Below are 22,496 nucleotides of genomic sequence, written 5' to 3'. Positions count from 1 at the left end.
TTTTTCATTCTGAAGATTGCTTTGGCTGTTCGGGGTCTTTTGTGTTTCCATACAAATTGTGAAATTTTTTGTTCTAGTTCTGTGAAAAATGCCAGTGGTAGTTTGATAGGGATTGCATTGAATCTGTAGATTGCTTTCAGTAGTAATTTTCATAATGTTGAATCTTCCAGTCCAAGAGCATGGTATATCTCTCCATCTATTTTGTATCATCTTTAATTTCTTTCATCATTGTCTTATAATTTTCTTTGACTCCTGGCTGCAGCACCAAGAGCCTTTCCTGCACACGGCTCAGAATAAAAGGGAGAAAAAGTAGAAAGAATTAGTAGAAGTAGGAAGAAAGAAAGAAAGAAAGGCGGGAAGGGAGGAAGAAGGAAAGAAAGAAAGAAGGAAAGAAAGAAAAGAGAAGGAAAGAGAGAAAGAAAGGAGGGAGGGAGGGACGGTGGGAGGAAGGAAGGAGGGAAGGAAGGAAAAAAGAAAGAAAGAAGATAGAGTAAGATAAAATAAAGTAAAATAAAATAAAGTTATTAAAATTATTAAGAAAAAAAATTTAAGAAAAAAAAGAAAGGACGGGTGGAACAAATGGTGTTCTAGGACAAATGGTGGAACTCTGCGGCGGCAGGGGCCAGCGTGACGTTGCACCAGCCTGAGGCTCGCTGTGCGTTCTCCCGGGGAAGTTGTCCCTGGATCCCAGGAACCTGGCAGTCACTTATTTCTTTTAACTGTTTAAATGTCTGGCAGCCACATTAAAAATTTACCATGTGGCTCACATGTTATTTTCATCACACAGCACTGCCCTAGACAGCTTAATTTGGTAGCTTTTACATAGAGTTTGATTTCAACTTTTCATGAAAAGGAACTTTATAGCAATTAATGACCATCTGAAAATGGTATGGATTGCCTTGGGAATTTGTGTGTTTTCTGCTATTAAAAAGTGCTCAAATACTTGAAGGGAATTTTTGTTTTGTTTTTTTTAATGGTACGCGGGCCTCTCACTGTTGTGGCCTCTCCCGTTGCTCCCCTTGAGGAGCACAGGCTCCGGGCGCGCAGGCCCAGCGGCCATGGCTCACAGGCCCAGCCACTCCGCTGCATGTGGGATCTTCCTGGACTGCTGCATGAACCCGTGTCCCCCGCATCGGCAGGCAGACTCTCAACCACTGTGCCACCAGCGAAGCCCTTGAAGGGAATATTTTAGAGTGCATTCAAGAATGAGGTAAAGATACAGGTTTAGGTTAGGTAAGTTTTGAGGCTATTTCAATACTGTATTCCCACTTTCATCCCAGTGATTCTAATATGTTACACCTTCATTGAAAATTTCTGATCTAATGATGAGATAAGACATTTAAAAAGAACTAATGATGAAAAGCAATAAATACAAACTCATATATAGATTGTTGGTGCTTAAAGGAACTCAAAAGGAGAAATGACTTTCATCTGAGAGTAAAAGAATGGAAAATTTGACCAGGGGTCTAAAGAAGGATAGTATTTGTATAACAAAATGTGGTTAGGAGAACATTCCAGGGTATAAAGAACAGATAAACAAAGGAGAGGTGACAGGAAAGTACAAGAAAGACCAGTTTAGGAGACAGAGAATCTTAACAGTTTGGCTAGAGTGGAGACTATGTTGAAGAATCTATGACATTATAATTCAGGGGGTTTTCCTTCCAGAAAAAAATGTTATCCCTCAGAAAAGAGAAAGATGTGTTCAAGAATGCATTCGAGGATATATACAAAAGATGCATATGTTCGAGGCCTTATAAAATCAGTTTAAGGCGTCTGCTCAATTATTTTATCCTACAAAGTATCACTTAGGGAAGACATGTTAAACTAAAATGGCCATAACCAGTGTTAATGCTGGATAATTACAGAGGTGATCAGATGAGTCTATAAAATAGAAGCCAAAAAAATGTTTACATAGATTTAGTAATTATTCCTAAAAGAATGGCCTTATAATTACAAAGGTTGGATGTCACTAAACAAGCCTGTTAAAGATCATTTTAAAAAGCAGTACACTGCCTGTGTTGTAGAGATCGTGACTATACACCTAAAGGACTAATAGGTGGTGGGGAGAACACATGACAGTGTTCTAAGGTTAAGAGAGTTAGGACTTGTAAATAATATTTCCAGTGACTCCCATAAAATATAGATTAGAAATATGTTATATTTCTTTCAGCCTAGATAGAAGTGAAGATGTGATGCTCTGAAAACTCATGGTGAAGATGAAACACATGCAGGAGTGTAAAATAAAATTGTTTTATAAAATAAGATTAGAAGGGAAATAATATTTCTGAATTAAGTTTGCATATGTTTTTTAAATGTAATTTTTGCTGAATAATCAAATATTTTAAGTAGTCATGTGACGATTTTATTTACAAGTCTAAATTCTGTATATTTAGTGGGGCCAAGAATGTAGGATTTTGGGGGGGGGGGTTAATTCTTTTGGATTTTTTTTTTTAATTTATTTTTGGCTGCCCTGGGTCTTTGTTGCTGCACTCAGGCTTTCTCTAGTTGTGACGAGCGGGGGCTACTCTTCGTTGTGGTGTGCGGGCTTTTCATTGTGGTGGCTTCTCTTGTTGCAGAGCACAGGCTCTAGGCATGAGGACTTCAATAGTTGTGGCTCGCGGGCCCAGTTGTTATGGCTTGTGGTCTCTAGAGTGTAGGCTCAGTAGTTGTGGTGCACAGGCTTAGTTGCTCTGCGGCATGTGGGATCTTCCCGGACCAGGGCTTGAACCCATGTCCCCTGCATTGGCAGGCGGATTCTTAACCACTGCGCCACCAGGGAAGCCCTTTGTTTTGTTTTTTATCTTCTTGAGAAAATGTGAACTCCAGAGTGACCTTGTATTCAGCATATATATGGTGATTAATAATTATGGATATAATATATTTAATTCAAATTGGATGAAATGTACAAAGCGCCTCACATTTATTAACTCATTCATTCCTCACAAGACCTTTTGAGGAAGGAGAACATAGTCTCATTTTGCAGTTTAGAAACTCAAATTTAAGTTTAAAGTCACATAGCTAATGAGTGGCAGAACCAGAATTTGAATCTAGGTCTCTAATTCCAAAGTCTACTTTTTTTAACCCCTGCTACAAGGCTTAATTTTCGAGAATAAATCTTTTCATTGCGCCAATGCTGAGTAATAATGTTGCTCCATTATTTTGGTTAAATTTACTGGTTATGGTAATTTAGGTATAGTTAGTGTCAGCATGTATTTCACCTGTTTATTTTTGTCAACAGTTTTTGCCTGTGTACATGCACATTCGGGTTCTGGTTGCTGCGTATCTATTTCAGACAGGGTATGGGCATTTCTCATACTTTTGGATCAAAGGAGACTTTGGAATCCATAGAGTATGTCAGGTAGGAATGCACGGTTATTTGTTTTCTTTCATATCAACATGGTTTTGTGCCTAACTGTGGAGAAACTATAAATATGTCCATTTTAAGGCCATGGATAATTTGAATTTATGAAATAGCACTTTAAAGTTTTGTTATTTCCATTACTGAGGGATGAAAAAATAGAATTTAGATGAATGTATAATAAAAGCAAAAGGGAGAACATTGCTGATTCACTTTAGTTTTGTAGAAATGTACAGTTACATGGGATTGTTAAAACATGCTATGTTTTCTCTAAGAAGAGGATTAATATTTTTTGTTTCTACCTTGTGCTAGGAAGTTTGTAAACATTATTTTATTTACCCTTCATTACAACCCTGAGTTGTAATCTTTATGTTTACAGACAAAGACACTGAGGCTCAGAGAGGTTAAATAATTTGCCTAAGGTCACACTGTAAGTGATAAAGCTCTAATATTCATCTGCTCAAATTCTGTGTTCTTTGACATCACAGTGTCTGAAATGACTGTTACAAAAGTCCCAAAGATACTTTTGTTTTTCAAAGACAGTTTTTAATTTGAGTAATATTATTTTGTACCTATTGAAATGTTCAATTTAATACTAAATGAGGTAAATCAACATCAAACAGAGATGAAATGGACACCCTTTTGTTGAGGTAATCTAATCTCTGTTTATGAACTGTAGCTCTAGGAAGGAGGTTTATAGTTCTTTTTGCTGCATTTAACAAGATGGCAGTTGTAGCCAGAGGACAGCTCAGGTTGGTGCTTTGTTGGGATTCAGTTAATGATGCATAAATATTTTATATTCAACTCTTTACAATGATTTTTAAACAAATGTGATTTTAGGGATTAGTAAAACATACTTGTACAGTTATTATTTTAGTCTTAAATAAACATTTATACTCTGTCAGAATCTGTCTGCTTTTCATGCATACCTGGAATGAAAACCATTTTCTTCTCCTTTTTAATAGGTCTTATTTCGTCTCAATTTCCTGGTAGTGGTGTTATGTATAGTAATGGATCGGCCTTATCAATTCTATTACTTTGTCCCCTTGGTCACTGTATGGTTCATGGTCATATATGTTACTTTAGCACTATGGCCACAGATAATCCAAAAAAAAGCAAACGGTAAATATACTCTCTTACTAATGTTAATAAATATATTCTTTCAATGTAAGTTCCTTTTCAGTTGCTAAAGGCTATTATTTTTATTGAGACATGTTGACAGGTTAAATTTATGTGTAGCATTGACATTTTGAAATTTTGTTCTTAAATTATGTTTTTAAAATTTTACAGTTAAGTAGTTCAAGTAGTATAACAGTGCAGAACAATAGTTTGCATTTATATTGTATGTGTTTTCTCTTTTTTAAAGTTAAATTTTCAAAGCCATTTTACATATCTACTAGTGCAGCCATTTTCAAACTACCTTGTATGGAGTCAGAATGGAGAGAGCCAGAAGAGAGGAAAGCCAAACAGGGCTCCAGGGCAATACATCCTGCTTCAATCTTGGCAGTTCTGCTTTATTTGATTTCTTATATATATATATATATTGAGATTTTGAGTAAACATTATGTCAAACAAGCTTAAAAATCACTAATATAGTTTATATTCTAGACAACCCTTTAAGCAGTTATTATAAACCTGTTTTTTGTTTAAGGAAACCTAAGTGCCCAGAAGGTGTCATCTTCAAATTTCACATAGCCAGGTCTGATAATGTTCAAAGTGAGGTCACAGTCATTTATCTTAATGCTTTTTCCCCTCAAATCATGTCATTAAAATAAAAGCCTCCCTTTTTTGGAAAAAGAAAATTTTTTATCTTTAATAATGTATTTAACTTAACTCTTTCAATCAAATATTGTATATCAAAAAACATTTTCTGTTGACTTTATTATAATATCAAATAATTCTTCAGGAAAGGGTTCAATAAAGTCCATTTGTGTCTTTGGACAGGCTCTGTAGTTTCATTCCTCAACACAAACCCAGCATATTAATAAAATGATAATCAGTATGTATAAACTGTGAACACATAATTTAAAATATGCATATGTTAAAATACATCTTATGGTTAAATTAGTCCACTAGGGAGTTCTTAAGCTCTCTCCTTAGAGCTTTAATGTTGAAGCAGTATTATCTAAGTTATATTAAACGTGAGTGTTTGTTAGAGTTACATTGAACCTATGGTTCCAAATTTTGTTGTAAGTTTCAATAATGAATAGTATAATTGAATCTAGGAGGTATTTTCAAATATATTGAAAATAGTGGATAAATAGCAGGTATATGGGGTATCAGGTTAATGTAGCCTCATTCCTAGTAAGGACCCTCCACCTTTTCTTCGTGTCCTACTTGTAATTTATACTACTTAGATATATTTTTTGTATCCTGTAGGCAGCCTTAAATTATTTTTAAGAGCTATGCAGGGTATTAATATGTTAAATAGAGATATTTAATGTGTTTTCTAATGTAAGTTTACATTTCTTAGTAAATTAAACATTTTCTCTCTTAGGAAATTGTTTCTGGCATTTTGGCTTACTATTGAAACTAGCCTTCTTGCTGTTATGTATATGTTTTTTGGCATATTCTCAGGTTTGTATAGTCTTTTTGGTTTATATTTTGTTCTATTTTATTGTAAAGTTCAAATCTATTAAAGTATGAGAGACGAGTCAGAGCTTTTCTTAAGCCTCACTTTTTAATGACTGTAATAAAAGTGTCACTCTGTAGCTGACTACTCAGTGTGGTCCTTTTGAGACCTATCTACTTTTGTTACCACTGTTTTTGTTGTAAGAGCAATTTAAAGCTCTTCCTCTGGCAATTGTTCAAAATCCATTTTAGTTGACTTTGATCAATCAAACTTTTATTGAATGCCTCTTATAAGACACTAAGTGAAGATCAAAATTCTCTTGAGAGAATTTGCAACTTTGTGCATTATTCATGGCACCAAAATTTAACTTGATTTTTCCATAACTGCATAGAGTAAAATTTTGGCTGTTAATAAAACCAGCTTCAGAGTGAAGGGTTTGTATATATGTAGTATGTTTAACTTAATAAAACTTTTGGTCATTTTCTTATCTCTAAACTTTTGTCCCCCTATTATGATGGTTGAGGTTTTTCTCAGCTATTTTAGCAGGATGGCAAATTGCTACCTGCTGGTCAGTCCATCAGACAGACATATTATTTGGTCAGCATGATATTTATAACAAAATATTGTAATTTGAATGCCTATAGTTGTGACATACTCTGTAGTTTACTCCCATCTCCAACACTCTGTCTTGTATCTGGCTGTGCCAGGTAAAAATGCCATATAAGCGTGTGTGTGTGTGTGTAGTCCTATAAAGGTGGTTTTTTTGTTTGTTTTATAGGCTTTCCTACTTATTTTTATACTTAGAAATAAAGCATATTTATTTCTGCCTGACTTCCAAGGTTTTTTGCAGGAAATATATAAAATAATAAGCAATAGGCAAATGTATAAAGAAATAGCCAGGTAACTGCCACATTACTTGATAATTATTCATTAAAATTCCCAACACTCCCTGGTTCATCTGAGGGAGAGAAAGGAACACGGACCAACAGTTCAATAGAAAGAATTAAGAAGATTTCCCCAGCTTAGGATCAGTATTGACCACTGGACAAGAAAAAAAAGTACATAGCCCAGTGTCTTTCACAAAATGGGTGCTCATTAAATACTTGATTATTAATCATAAAAAATAATTTTAATGAGAAATAAAATTTTAAATTATAAATACATCATTATGTGATATATGATCTACAGGGCCATGTATCTCTAATATATATAGATAAAATATAGAAATATGATATAATAGGTATATACCTTACATTGCAAGTCTTGGTAATAATCATCGTTAATTTTCTGAGGCAAAAGCTTTAATAGAACCTATTTTTATAAGCTTTTAGCATTTTAAATTCTGTGGTTAAATGGAGAATATTGCATTTTATTAATAAAGTTCTTCTGACCTAAAGATTTGGTATTACCTAAAATGTACTATTTTCATATTTTGCTTTGATTTTTATTAGCCTTTTTAAAAATTGTGATGTTAAACATTTTTTTATGCTGTGGCATTATGTCTAATAATGGAGTTTCCTTAATAGAGTTTGTCTTCATTCTTTAGTCTGGAAATTGAGGTTTTTGTTCTCTTTTTTGAAAGACTTCATTAATGTGCAGGAATGTACCCAAGACTTCTGCCCCTTCATTCCCAGATTTTCCAGGCTGTCAGATTAATAAGGGGGTACATTCACTAACTCGACCAGAGTAAAATTGTAAACTTTGTTTCAAAGGCTAGTAATGGAATTTGGGTATGGTTGATTAAGGTGACTAATTCAGAGGATTCTTTTAACTCAAATGGTTAATTATAGATTATTAAGGACATTTAGATAAAGAAAAACTATAACTTTAACCATCATCCTTTAGGTTATTGATACTGTGTTGGCTGAAGTATTTTGTATTTTTGTGTTTTGATCAGTAAATATTAAAACCTTAAATGGAATAATTTTCCAATTACCAGCTTGGTTTTTTTGTTTGTTTGTTTTATTTTTCAGTCTCAGTAGCTTTTCATATGCAGTGAAAGTAAGTTAACAAAAATGTTTTAAATCATCTTTAATAGCCTTTAGTAGAATATATTTATTTTCAAATGAAATGACATTTTCAAATGAAATATTTAAGTAGAATTTTAAAATTGTGAATGACCCTTATATAATTTTAACTTTAGAAAATGACAGTTTATAATAGAATTGTAAGGCAAGTATTCACTTGTACCATCTTAATTTATTTTCTGGATTCCTCTTCTCAGGGTGCATTTGAGAAGATCTTTTCTCTTTGGCCATTGTCCAAGTGTTTCGAACTGAAAGGCAATGTATATGAATGGTGGTTCAGATGGAGGTTAGATCGTTACGTATGTATTTACCTTGTGATCTTTTGCTATTTCAAATTATACTTTTAAAAATTATTTGGAAAATTTTAATCTATTTAGTTTTGGAATAAGGAAACATGTTGATTTGGTAAATCAAAGCAGTCCAGCCCTCCCCTGTTTTTATAGTGGAGAAAGGGTATGCATGTGTACATATATCAGTAGGAGAATACTATAAAAATGTTTTCTATAAAGTGACCTTTATTTGAGTCATAATTTTGACTTAGAGATGATCTCATATATATGCTTCAGCCATTCAACACAATACTTATTAAGCTCCAATATATGCTCTAGATGTTGGTGTTATGAGGGATATATTTTAGAGAAAGAAGACATACCACCAGGCTTCTAAACCTTATAATCTAGTTTAAAACTCTGGATTACTAAAAAAAAAAAAAAAACCCAAAAACTCTGGATTACTGCTTATAATTAGTGCTAAACTCTGCAGTATGGATTTTGTAATAGAAGTGTGCAAAGAAAAGAGAGCGATGTCATGGATTATTCCATGAATTTTATCTTGAAGGCTGGTTAGGACTTAATTGGCCAAGAAAATATGAAACATCTAGCACAGCATTTGGAAAATAATAGACACTGAATAAATATTAATTACCCCTCTTCACTCTTTCCCTTTAACTTCCATTTTTTACTCTTCCCTTTTTTCATTCAACAAATATTTTCTTAGTGCCTTTTCTGTGCTATTCCTGGTTTCTAATACCTATGCACTTTCCAGTTATTCTTAATAAATAAAATATTTACTTTTAAAATTCTTTTTATTTTTCTAATCATACATTGCATTTCAAAACGATATGTGAATAAAAAGCTATATTAAAGCCTTGCCATAAAATAATTTTTAATTCTCAACTTTCTCATTAGGGCAGTCTACTATGATAGCTCATGTTAAGTGTTTATTTAAAAAAGAAAGCTGGAACTTCCCTAGTGGCGCAGTGGTTAAGAATCTGCCTGCCAGTGCAGGGGACATGGGTTCCATCCCTGGTCTGGGCAGATCCCACATGCCACGGGATCCCACATGCCACACAGGCCTGTGTGCCACAACTACTGAAGCCTGTGTGCCTAGAACCCATGCTCCGCAACAAGAGAAGCCACCACAATGAGAAGCCCATGCACCGCAATGAAGAGTAGCCCCCGCTTGCCGCAATTAGAGAAAGCCTGCGCATTGCAATGAAGACCCAACGTGGCCAAAAATAAATAAATAAATAGATTTTTAAAAAAAGAAAAGAAAGCCATTGTGCTTTCTGATCCACCATTTTTTCATTCTTATGTGCATATACTGCTTTTTCAAAGTATGCTCTTGGTAATGTTACTGTTTTATTTGCTTGAAAGTACCAATATAAAATATATTTTATCTTGGTTGAGTACATTTGAATTTTATCATGTGTCTTCAGAATAGTTTTTATCATTTTTATTTTTTCATTTTTATTGAAGTATAGTTGGTTTACCATGTTGTGTTAGTTTCTGCTGTACAGCAAAGTGAATCAGTTATACATATACATATATCACTCTTTTTTAGACTTTTTTTCCCATATAGGTCATTACAGAGTATTAGGTAGAGCTCCCTGTGCTATACAGTAGGTTCTTATTATTTACCTATTTTATTTTATTATTTTTTAAAATTTATTTATTTTATTTTTGGCCACGTTGGGTCTTCATTGCTGCACGTGGGCTTTCTCTAGTTGCGGCGAGTGGGGGCTACTCTTCGTTGCGGTACGCGGGCTTCTCATTGCTCGTGGCTTCTCTTGCTGCAGAGCATGGGCTCTAGGCACGTGGGCTTCAGTAGTTGTGGCTCACAGGCTCTAGAGCACAAGCTCAGTAGTTGTGGCACACAGGCTTAGTTGCTCCATGGCATGTGGGATCTTCCCGGACTAGGGCTCAAACCTGTGTCCCCTGCATTGGCAGGTGGCTTCTTAACCACTGCACCACCAGGGAAGTCCCAGATATCTATTTTATATATGGTAGTGTATATATGTCAATCCCAATCTCCCAATTTTTCCCTCCCCCGCTTCCCCCATGGTAACCATAAATTTGTTTTCTATATCTGTGACTCTCTTTCTGTTTTGTAAATAAGTTCATTTGTACCATTTTTTTAGATTCCATGTATAAGTGATATCATATTATATGTCTTTCTGTGTCTGACTTAGTTCACTCAGTATGACAATCTCTACGTCCATCTATGTTGCTGCAAGTGGCATTATTTTGTTCTTTTTTTATGGCTGGGTAATATTCCACAGTATATATGTACCACATCTTCATTATCCATTCACCCGTTGATGGTTGCTTCCATGTCCTGGCTATTGTAAATAATGCTGCAGTGAACGTTGGGGTGCATGTATCTTTTCGAATTATGGTTTTCTCCGGATATATAAATTGTCTTTATTTCTTCACTTGCTGCTGAGACTGCTTGGAGTAAACCAGCTTATCTGTGTCATTGCAAGAGATGTTTGCTTGTCTATTGCAAATTGTTTCCAACAATCGTTGACTTCATTTCTTGAAGTTTAAGTTCTTCATAGAAACTTTGGACCTTTAAGCTTTTTACCTACATACTTTTATACATACTGTTCTCCTTTACCAATTACATTTGCTATTTATTGAAAAGTAGCTGTTTAAAACAGGTTTTCTCTCCTTATTTTTTAGGTAGTCTTTCATGGAATGTTGTTTGCTTTCATTTATCTGGCTTTACAGAAGCGCCAAGTACTTTCTGAAGGAAAGGGTGAACCTCTTTTTTCAAACAAAGTTTCAAATTTTCTATTATTTATTTCAGTAGTTTCTTTCTTGGTAAGTTTCAAAATGTAATTTTCTAAATTTCCAGAATCCATGGTACAGAAAATTAACTTCTAAGAGATAGGAGTTTAATCATTTGTTTTTAGTAAATAAAATCTTTACTTTTGAAATTCTTTTTCTCCTTATTTTTTAATTGAACATAAATTCTAAAGAGAATATAAATATATATATGTTAAATATGAAGAATAACTGAGAACTCAGTGAAATAGAATTTTAAAAGTTGTAATAAGTTTGGGAAAAAATATAACATAAGGTGTTTGACAGGAAGAGCCATCACTGCCTTATGATCACTACTTCCAGAAAATCACAGACTTATGTTCCCCTCTTTCTACTTTCTGATATTTGAGCACACCAAAAAGAGTGATGAGCAAACCTGTGGACAGTTTTTACTGAAGCTTTTTAAATAACATAATGAAGTATAATGTTATAAATAAAACTGTTTTTAAAGTTGAGTGCTGCCTCTTTAAGGCATATATATTTTTGTGAACTGATGCATATATTTTTTATTTTAGACCTATTCCATCTGGGCTAGCAGTTGTAAAAACAAAGCAGAGTGCAATGAACTCCACCCATCTGTTTCTGTGGTACAGGTAATTATCTTTATTTAGAGAAATTTTTCTTCTTAATTTTTGATAAGAATAGAGTCTTTAGAGGCAGCGAGATTTGAGATTAAACTCTATTAAATGTAGGTATATTACTTAATTTTCCTAAGGCCTACCTTCCTCTACTGTAACAGAGATATTAAAATCTCTTTTAAAGGGTGGTTATTAAATGTATGGAAATGATCAGTGTCTGTTGCTTAATAAGCACTCAGAAAATGTTAATTCTTTTCTCCTGTTTGCTTTTTCATCATTTATTTATTCAAATTTCTCATTTACTTTTTTACTTAGAAGATCATTAAAAACTATGAGACTACGTGTTAAGAACCATGCTACTGGGCTTCCTTGGTGGTGTAGTGGTTGAGAGTCCGCCTGTAAAAAAAAAAAAAAAAAAAAAAAAGAACCATGCTACATGTAAAAAGTACATGTAGCTCCTGCCCTCACAGAACTTACAGTCTAATAGAGATATGGATCAGTAAACATTCATTCATTCATTCAATTTTTTTTTTTTTTGCGGTACGTGGGCCTCTCACTGTTGTGGCCTCTCCCGTTGCGGAGCACAGGCTCCGGACGCGCAGGCTCAGTGGCCATGGCTCACGGGCCCAGCTGCTCTGCGGCATGTGGGATCTTCCCGGACCGGGGCACAAACTCGTGTCCCCTGCATCGGCAGACGGACTGTCAACCACTGCGCCACCAGGGAAGCCCCATTTAACAATTTTTTAAATTCATTTAGCAAATATTTGATACTTACTATGTGCTAGATATTATGCTGGGGGATATAGTGGTGACCAAATCAGACATGGTCCCTACCCTCACAGAGCCCGTATTCTTCTGTTAGAGATAGTAATCATATAATCACCACGTAATTATAAATAGAAGTACATGATGCTACAAGGGAATATAATACAGGATATGACCGAGTTGGAGTGAAGGTAGTTAGGGTTCAGAGATGATTTCCCTTATAAAATTAAGCTGAGAATGGAGGAATGAAGGCAGGCAGTGAGAACTTAGGCCCTGTGGTAGAAAAGAGCATATTCACATTCAAGAAACTTAATGAACGCCATTGGGGCTAGAGCTCAGAGACCCAGGGTCGAGAGGAGTATGTCACAGGGCCTGGGAGGTGGGCAGAGGCTAGGGGCAACCCAAATCAGATTTACCTTTTACAGAGATACCTCTGGTTGCAGGTAATCATAGGGTATTGTGATTAGTGTAGTGATGGTCAAGTACAGGATACTTTGGAAACACATGGGATTTCTTCCTAACCCATCTTGATACCAGAGCAGGGTTCTTGGAGAAAGTATGTCTAAGCCGAGGCCTAAAAAATGAGTAGTTCAACAAAGAGAAACAGGATTTCTGGAGGATCTTGTTTTAGGTTTCAAGTTCTCTTCAATGAAGAAACTATTTTATCCCTCTTAAACCTCTATATAGTCAGTAGAACCAAGCATATGACAGACTTTCCAAACACAATTGATAATGACATTTTAAACATTGTACTATATCCATATAACACTTTCATGACTTCTGCAGACAACCAGATATAACACTTTGTGTATCATATCTGATGTCATTTTTGTAATGACATGAAAGGAAGGGGGTTGTTCCACTAACAGTGCACTAATACCGAACAGTATAAGGGGAGCTAAGGAAGAGAGTGACTGCACATAGAATAACACTAACACAAGCACTCCTGAGCCTTACCACCTTTTCTGCTAGTCACTCCACTTCACATGCTCATCTTTCCTTAGTTATTTTTTTCCCATGTTTACATTGCTGCCAGTAGAAGGAGACTTTTGAAGAGAGCAAAAAGATGGGGGTGGGCGGCTCCTAAAAAAGCAAATACATTATGGATTAGTACATTAGTACAAAATTGTATTATGGAATTTTATTAAGTTTTGCTACATAAATACATCATTTCTTTCTACACAAAGGGCTTCAAGATGAGTTTATGTTTTTTCTAATATACATAAAATAAAACTGTTCAGCCATGTACTATGTAAAACCTGCACTTGTTTGCAGTATACAGACCACATGCTGAGAAATCCAGTTAGAGTAGACTCTGGATCAAAAATAACTTGAGGGGCTTCCCCGGTGGTGCAGTGGTTGAGTCCACCTGCCGATGCAGGGGACACGGGTTCGTGCCCCAGTCCGGGGGGATCCCACATACCGCGGAGCGGCTGGGCCCATGAGCCATGGCCACTGAGCCTGCACGTCCGGAGCCTGTGCTCCTCAACGGGAGGGGCCCCAACAGTGAGAGGCCCGCGTACTGCAAAAAAAAAAAATAATAACTTGAAAAAAAAACATTTATCTGTTGAAGAAAACCATTGTGTCAATGTATCAAGTTCAATAACAAAGTTATTACTTGAAAGAAAGCAAAATTATTTTAATAAGCGGATTATTAATATTTGCCTCTGTGTTTTTTCTTTAGATTTTAGCCTTCATCCTAATAAGGAATATCCCTGGATATGCCCGTTCAGTTTACAGTTCATTTTTTGCTTGGTTTGGAAAAATTTCATTAGAGGTTGGTACATTAATATTTTGGTCTGTCTTACACAACCAAGTGTTATATGCAGGTGTGTATGTGAATGAGTATATAGGTGTGTAAGTCTGACTTTTTTTTAATCAAAGTTATTTATGAAATTATAGGAAAGATTTAGAACTTCAACAGCAGTATTATAGAATGTAATGGCTAGACGTTACATTATTTAAAGCCTTATTTAAATGGCTAGACATAGATGACTTTGAAATATTCTTTACATTGTCTTAAGCTTTCAAGTACAACAAGATGCTGAGATCAGAAGAGAAAAAAAATGAAATAGATATAAATGAAATTTGTAAATAGACATAAATGAAATCAAGTTGAGAGGATTTTGATTTGTTCATTCATAATTAAATATTATAGTACTGGAATTTAGTTTATTGATGCTTATAAAAAAATTCACTCTTACAATTGGAAGTTTGGGGAAAATTTTTAAACTCATTATTTTGTGTGCAATACCTAATACGAAATTATCTACAGAATCCGTTTAAAGTAGGTTATGAAATACATTCTGAGTATTCTGAGTTTTATTATTTGAAACAGAACATTTTAAAACAGAATTCATACTGTAATCATAAAAGATACATTTTAGAGTTACAATATTTATTAAGTTGTCTTTAAAATTGGGGAAATTTCTCTGCGATTGTTATACACACACACACATTCTTTTTCAGATTTTCTTCCCTTATAGGTTATTACAAAATATTTAGTATAGCTCCTTTTGCTATTTAGTAGGTCCTTGTTGGTTGTCTATTTTATATATAGTAGTGTGTTAATCCTAATCCCAACCTCCTAATTTATCACTCGACCCCCATTCCCCTTTGGTAACCATAAGTTTGTTTTCTATATCTGTGAGTCTCTTTCTGTTTTGAAAATAAGTTTTTTTTTTTTTTTTTTTTAAGATTCCACATATAAGTGATATATGATGCTTGTCTTTCTCTGTCTGGCTTACTCCACTTAGTATAATAATCCCTAGGTCCATCCATGTTGCTGCATATGGCATTATTTTATCCTTTTTTATGACTAATATTCCACTATACACATACACACACACACACACACTGCACCTTCTTATCCATTCACCTGTTGACGGACATTTAGGTTGCTTCCATGTCTTGGCTATTGTAAACAGTGCTGCAATGAACTTTGGGGTGGGTGTATATTCTCTGGTTTTCTGCAGATATAGGCTTGCAGGATCATATGGGCCCTTGAAAAGAATGTGTAGTCTGCTTTTTGGGGATGTAATGTCCTGAAAATATCAATTAAGTCTAACTGTTGTTATCACTTAGGATCTCTGTTGCCTTATTGATTTTTTGTCTCGAATATCTGTCCATTGATATGCGTGGGGTATTAAAGTCTCCTACTATTATTGTATTCCCTTCGATTTCTCCCTTTATGTCTGTTAGTATTTGTTTTATGTATTTGAGTGCTCCTATATTGGGTGCATATATGACAAGTGTAATATCCTCTCCTTGATCCTTTTATCATTATATGCTGTCCTTTATCTTTATGTCCTTTGTTTTAAAGCCTATTTTGTCTCATGAGTATTGCAACCCCTGCTCTCTTCTCATTTCTGTTTGCATATCTTTTTCCATCCCCTCACTTTCAGTCTGTGAGTGTCCTTTGCCCAAGAGTGGGTCTCTTGTAGACAGCATATTGTAGGCTTCTTTTTTTATCCAATCTGCCACTCTGTGTCTTGATTAGAGCATTTAGTCCATTAACATTTAAGGTAATTATTGATAGATACATATTTATTGCCATTTTAAACTTTGTTTTCTTGTTGGTTTTACATTTCTTCTTTGTCCCTTTCTTTTTGTTTTTCCTTTTGTGGTTTGATGGTTTTCTTTTGTATACTTATGTTCTCTTCTTTTTGTTTTTTCTGAATCTGTTGTATGTTTTTGATTTGCTATTGTGCTGTTTCTCAAGTATGTTAACCCCTTCCTGTATCTACATGCTTTAGACAGGTAGCCATATAGGCTCAAACACATTATTAAAAAAAAAGTCTACATTTTCTTACTGTCCTCCACCACATTTTATGATTTTGATGTTCTCTCTTACATCTTCATGTTCATCCTTTTGCTGCTCATTGTGGTTATCATCGCTTTCTCAGAAATTTTTTTTTAAATCTGTGTACAGGCTTATTTAAGAGATTTACTTTCCGATTGTGATTATTTCTTTCCTATAGATTCTTACTTCTTTTCCATTTAGAGAAGACCTTTCAATATTTCCTTTAGGATAGGTATAGTATTGCTGTATTCTTTTAGTTTTTGCTTGTGTGAGAAATTCTTTATCTCTCCTTTTATTCTAAATGATGATCTTGCTGGGTAGAATATCCTAGGTTGCAGATTTTTCCCTTTCAGGACTTTCAATATACCCTGCCACTCCCTTCTGGCCTGCAACATTTCTGCAGAGAAATCAGCTGATAGCCTTTTGGGTGTTCCCTTGTAATTAACTCTTTGTTTTTCTCTTAACTGCCTTTAGAATGCTCTCTTTAACTTTTGCCGTTTTAATTATATGTCTTGGTGTAGGTCTGTTTGGGTTTATCTTGTTTGGGACTGTTTGTGTTCCTGTACCTGGATATCTGCTTCCTTCTTTCCGTTTGGGAAATCTTCAGCCATAATTTCTGAAAATTTTCAGAATACATTCAATACAAATACATTTTCAATCCCCTTTTCTCTTTCTTCTCCTTCTGGGATCCCTATTATGTGTGGATTGGCATGCTTTATATTATCCCATAGGTCTCTTATATTGCTTTCATTTTTTTTCATTTGGCTTTCTGTCTGCTGTTCTAATTGGGTGATTTCCATTATTCTGTCTTCCAGATCACTTATTCTGTCTTCTGCATTATTCATTCTGCCCTTCATTGCCTTTAGCTCAGCTTTTGTCTCTGCAAATGAATTTTCTAATTTGTCTTGTCTCCTCCTTTTAGTTTCTAATTCCTTTTTACAGTACTCTGCATTTCTGTTGGTAGCCTTTCTTAATTCCTTCAGTATTTTCATTATCTCCTTTTTGAACTCAGAGTGTGTTTACATGAAGAGGTCTATTTTATTGCTTGTTCTTTCAAGGGAATTCTCTTGATCTTTTAATTGGGAGTGGTTCCTCTGCTTCTTCATTTTACATATATTTCTCTTGCTCTATGAGTTTAGGAGAAACAATTATATGCTGTGGTCTTGGAGGGCTGTTTTTATGTGGGAACATCCCTTTGTAGCCTGCATGGGTTTAATATTTTTTGGTACAAGGGCTCTTTTCAGTGTGGATGCCTGCTGTCTCTTTCCTCAGTGTATGCTGGCTATTATCCCTTTGACAGGAGGTGTGACTGATGTTGTGGTGACCAGAGCCTGCACTGGATATTCAGTGGGCCTCCTCTTTGCTCTGTGGTTGCTACAGCCCTGTTTGGGACAAGGTCTACTCCCTAGTTGTTGGGAGTAGATGCTCCCAGATCCTTTTCTGACCTGCATTTCTGAGCTACAGTGCAAGATAGTCAGGATTGGAGCACTCCCACTGGGACAGGAGCCACTGAGTTTTCCTCCACGGCTGCTGGAGCTGTTCACCAGTGAATGTGCTCTGTTGTGTTACCTTTCACCTACTGTACGGGCTCACAGAGTAAACTGTTGTTGGTGCTGCCCTTGGCCCCTTCTCAATGCTGGGAATACGAGCAATCAGCCCTGGTGTCCCACAGGTGTTGTTTTCACAAGGCCACCAGTGCAGATTGACTGAAGTTAGGTCCCAGGACCACAGTACTCGCACATATGAATCCACTGTGGGAGCTACGGAGGCAGTTCACACCCTGGCCTGGCCAAGCCCTCATGCACACACACCCACAAAGCCTACAGCTGCTAAGGCCAGATACCTCCCAGCCACAGGGCACCTGTTATCTGTTCAGATGTCCTGCAGGCACTGAATTTACAAAGCCAGCGGCAGAGGTGTTAATCCATGGCTCACACAGCCATGGGGAGAGATTTCAGCCCTGCTTTATGAGTTGCATGGCCCCTGAGGCTCAGCTGTGGTTTTAGCCCCACCTCTGCTTGTGGGCAACACAATGACATCTCCTCCCAGGGCCTGCCAAGGTGGCGGTTGGTGTGGGAGCCTGCCAAGGCAGCGGCAGCTGAGGCACACTCTCCTGGAGGCCAATAAGGTGAGGCAGGGGCCAGCACATGAGCTGCTATGGTGGCCCCATCCTTCACGCACCACTGAACAATAGCCCTTTGTTTCTATGGCAGGCCCAAGCATCTTCCTCGAACACCCACTACTGCAGCCGTACCACGCTCCAGCCCCTTCAGGCTGTCTCCGTGCAGCCAACCCCAGTCCTCTCCCCAGGTCTACCTCATTGCAGTTTTGATTTGCATTTCTCTAATTGTGATGTTAAGCATCTTCTCATATGCTTTTTGGCCATCTGTAAGTCTTCTTTGGAGAAACATCTATTTAGATCTTCTTCCCATTTTTTCATTGGGTCATTTATGGGTTGTTTTTTTTTTATTGCAGTATATTTGATTTACAATGTTTTGTTAGTTTCAGGGGTACAGCAAAGTGAATCAGTTATACATATATCCACTCTTTTTTAGATTCTTTTTCTATACAGGCCATTACAGAGTATTGAGTAGAGTTCCCTGTGCTATACAGTAGGTCTTTATCAGTTACCTATTTTATATATAGTAGTGTGTGTATGTCAACACCAATCTTCCAATTTATCCCTATGCCTCCCTTGCCCCTGGTAACTATAAGTTTGTTTTCTACATCTGTAACTCTATTTCCGTTTTGTAGATTAAGTTCATTTGTACCCTTTTTTTTAGATTCCACATATAAGCGATATCATATATTTGTCTTTGTCTGACTTACTTCACTCTGTATGACAGTCTCTAGGTCCATCCATGTTGCAGCAAGTGGCATTATTTCATTCTTTTTCATGGCTGAGTAATATTCCATTGTATATATGTACCACATCTTCTTTATCCATTCCTCTGTTGATGGGCATTTAGGTTGCTTCCATGTCCTGCCTGTTCTAAATAGTGCTGCAGTGAACCTTGGGGTGCATGTATCTTTTTGAATTATGGTTTTCTGCAGATATATGCCCAGGAGTGGGATTGCTGGATCGATCATATGGTAGCCCTACTTTTAGTTTTTTAAGGAACCTTCATACTGTTCTCCATAGTGGCTGTACCAGTTTACATTCCCACCAACAGAGTAGGAGGGTTACCTTTTCTCCACACCCTTTCCAAGCATTTATTGTTTATAGATTGTTTGATGATGGTCTTTAATAATGAATGATGTTGAGCATCTTTTCATGTGCTTTTTAGCCATCTGTATGTCTTTTTTGGCGAAATGTGTATTTAGATCTTCTGCCCATATTTTGATTGGATTGTCTGTTTTTCTGATATTGAGCTCCATGAGCTGTTGGTATATTTTGGAGATTAATCCCTTGTTGGTTGCTTCATTTGCAAATATTTTCTCCCATTCTGTTGGTAGTCTTTTTATTTTGTTTATGGTTTCCTTTGCTGTGCAAAAGCTTTTAAGTTTCTTTAGGTCCCATTTGTTTATTTTTGGTGTTATTTTAATTACTCTAGGAGGTGGGTCAAAAAGATCTTGCTGCAATTTATGTCAAAGAGTGTTCTCCCTATGTTTTCCTCTAAGAGTTTTATAGTATGTGGTCTTACATTTAGGTCTTTAATCCATCTTGAGTTTATTTTTGTGTATGGTGTTAGGGAGTGTTCTAATTTCATTCTTTTACATGTAGCCGTTCAGTTTTCTCAGCACCACCTATTGAAGAGGCTCTCTTTTCTCCATTGTATATTCTTGCCTCGTTTGTCATAGATTAGGTGACCATAGGTATGTGGGTTTATCTCTGGACTGTCGATCCTGTTCCATTGATCTATATTTCTATTTTTGTGCCACTGTCATACTGTTTTTTTTTGTTGCTATGCATGGGCTTTCTCTAGTTGTGGTGAGCGGGGGCCACTCTGTTGCAGTGCATCAGCTTCTTGTTGCAGTGTCTTCTCTTGTGGAGCACAGGCTCTAGGCACACAGGCTTCAATAGTTGTGGCACGCAGGCTCAGTTGTTGTGGCGCACAGGCTTAGTTGCTCTGCAGCATGTGGGATCTTCCTGGACCAGGGCTCAAACCCACGTCCCCTGCATTGGCAGGTGGATCCTTAACCACTGCGCCACCAGGGAAGCCCTATCATACCGTTTTGATTACTGTAGCTTTGTAGTATAGTCTGAAGTCACAGAGCCTGATTCCTCCAGTTCCATTTTTCTTTTTCAAGATTGCTTTCGCTATTTGGGTTCTTTTGTGTTTCCATACAAATTGTGAAATTTGTTCTAATTCTGTGAAAAATGCCATTGGTGATTTGATAGGGATTGCATTGAATCTGTAGATTCCTTTGGGTAATATAGTCATTTTCACAATATCTGTTCTTCCAATCCAAGAATGTGGTATATCTCTCCATCTGTTTGTGTCATCTTTGATTTCTTTCATCAGTATCTTAGAGTTTTCGAAGTGCAGATCTTTTACCTCCTTGGGTAGGTTTGTTTCTAGATATTTTATTCTTTTTTTTTTTTTTTTGCGGTACATGGGCCTCTCACTGTTGTGGCCTCTCCCGTTGCGGAGCACAGGCTCTGGACGTGCAGGCTCAGTGGCCATGGCTCACGGGCCCAGCCACTCCGTGGCATGTGGGATCTTCCCAGACTGGGGCACGAACCTGCATTGGCAGGCGGACTCTCAACCACTGCGCCACCGGGGAAGCCCTATTTTATTCTTTTTGATGCAATGGTAAATGGGATCGTTTCCTTGATTTCTCTTGATGATCTTCCATTGTTAGTGTATCAGAATGCAGCAGATTTCTGTGTATTAATTTTGCATCCTGCAATTTTACCAGATTTATTGATGATCTCTAGTAGTTTTCTGGTAGCATCTTTAGGTTTTTCTATGTATAGTATCATGTCGTCTGCAAACAGTGACAGTTTTACTTCTTTTCCAATTTGCATTCCTTTTATTTCTTTTTCTTCTCTGATTGCCATGGCTAGGACTTCCAAAACTATGTTGAGCAATAGTGGTGAGAGTGGACATCCTTGTCTTATTCCTGATCTTAGAGGAAATTCTTTCAGTTTTTCACCATTGAGAATGATGTTGGCTGTGGGTTTGTCATATATGGCCTTTATTATGTTGAGGTAGTTTCCCTCTATGCTGACTTTCTGTAGAGTTTTTTATCATAAATCAGTGTTAAATTTTGTCAGAAGCTTTTTCTGTATCTATTGAGATGATCATATGGTTTTTATTCCTAAGTTTGTTGATGTGGTGTATCACAGTGATTTGCAGATATTGAAAAGTCTTTGCATCCCTGGGATAAATCCTACTTGATCATGGTATGTTTCTTTTAATGTGTTGTTGCATTCTGTTTGCTAGTATTTTATTGAGGATTTTTGTGTCTACGTTCATCAGCGATATTGGTCTGTAATTTTCTCTTTTTGTTATATCTTTTTCTGGTTTTGGTATCAGGGTGATGGTGGCCTCATAGAATGAGCTTGGGAGTGTACCTTCCTCTGTGATTTTTTGGAAGAGTTTTAGAAGGATAGATATTAAGTCTTCTCTAAATGTTTGCTAGAATTCTGTGAAGCCATCTGGTCCTGGACTTCTGTTTGTTGGAAGATTTTTAATCACAGTTACATTTTCAGTGCTTGTGATTGGTCTGTTCATATTTTCTATTTCTTCCTGGTTCAGTCTTCAAAGGTTGTACCTTTCTAATAATTTTTCCATTTCTTCTAGGTTGTCCATTTTATTGACGTATAGTTGCTTTTAGTAGTCTCTTATGAACCTTTGTATTTCTGTGGTGTCTGTTGTCATTTCTCCTTTTTCATTTCCAACTTTACTGATTTGAGTACTCTCCTGTTTTTTCTTGATGAGTCTGGCTAAAAGTTTATCAATTTTGTTTATCTTCTCAAAGAACCAGCTTTTACTTTCATTGATTTTTGCTATTGTTTTCTTTGTCTCTATTTCACTTATTTCTGCTCTGATCTTTATGATTTCTTTCCTTCTGCTAACTTTGGGTTTTGTTTGTTCTTCTTTCTCTAATTGCTTTAGGTGTAAGGTTAGGTTGTTTGAGATTTTTCTTGATTCTTGAGGTAAGACTATTGCTTTAAACGTCCCTCTTAGAACTGCTGCATCCCATAGGTTTTGGATCGTCTTTTTCCGTTCTCATTTGTCTTTAGGTATTTTTTGATTTCCTCTTTGGTTTCGTCAGTGATCCATTGGTTATTTAGTAACATTCTTTAGCCTCCATGTGTTTGTGTTTTTTACAGTTTT

General features: G+C 36.2%; 1 protein-coding gene across 1 annotated transcript in view; it reads left to right on the top strand.

The window, feature by feature from the left end:
• The window catches only part of CASD1 (CAS1 domain sialic acid O acetyltransferase 1), a 70,990-nt gene that overhangs the window by 38,003 nt on the left and 10,491 nt on the right, over nt 1-22,496 (top strand). The window contains exons 11-17 of the mRNA XM_024767127.1: nt 3,239-3,358; nt 4,324-4,480; nt 5,856-5,935; nt 8,155-8,256; nt 10,921-11,061; nt 11,580-11,657; nt 14,092-14,184. Of these exons, the coding sequence (XP_024622895.1) occupies nt 3,239-3,358; nt 4,324-4,480; nt 5,856-5,935; nt 8,155-8,256; nt 10,921-11,061; nt 11,580-11,657; nt 14,092-14,184 (771 nt within the window). The remainder of the gene's footprint in view (nt 1-3,238; nt 3,359-4,323; nt 4,481-5,855; nt 5,936-8,154; nt 8,257-10,920; nt 11,062-11,579; nt 11,658-14,091; nt 14,185-22,496) is intronic.

Source organism: Neophocaena asiaeorientalis, unplaced genomic scaffold (assembly GCF_003031525.2).
Source record: "Neophocaena asiaeorientalis asiaeorientalis breed wild unplaced genomic scaffold, Neophocaena_asiaeorientalis_V1.1 scaffold70, whole genome shotgun sequence".
NCBI lineage: Eukaryota > Metazoa > Chordata > Mammalia > Artiodactyla > Phocoenidae > Neophocaena > Neophocaena asiaeorientalis.
The sequence above is the reverse complement of the archived record's forward strand: the minus strand, read 5'-3'. Positions and strand labels throughout refer to the sequence as shown.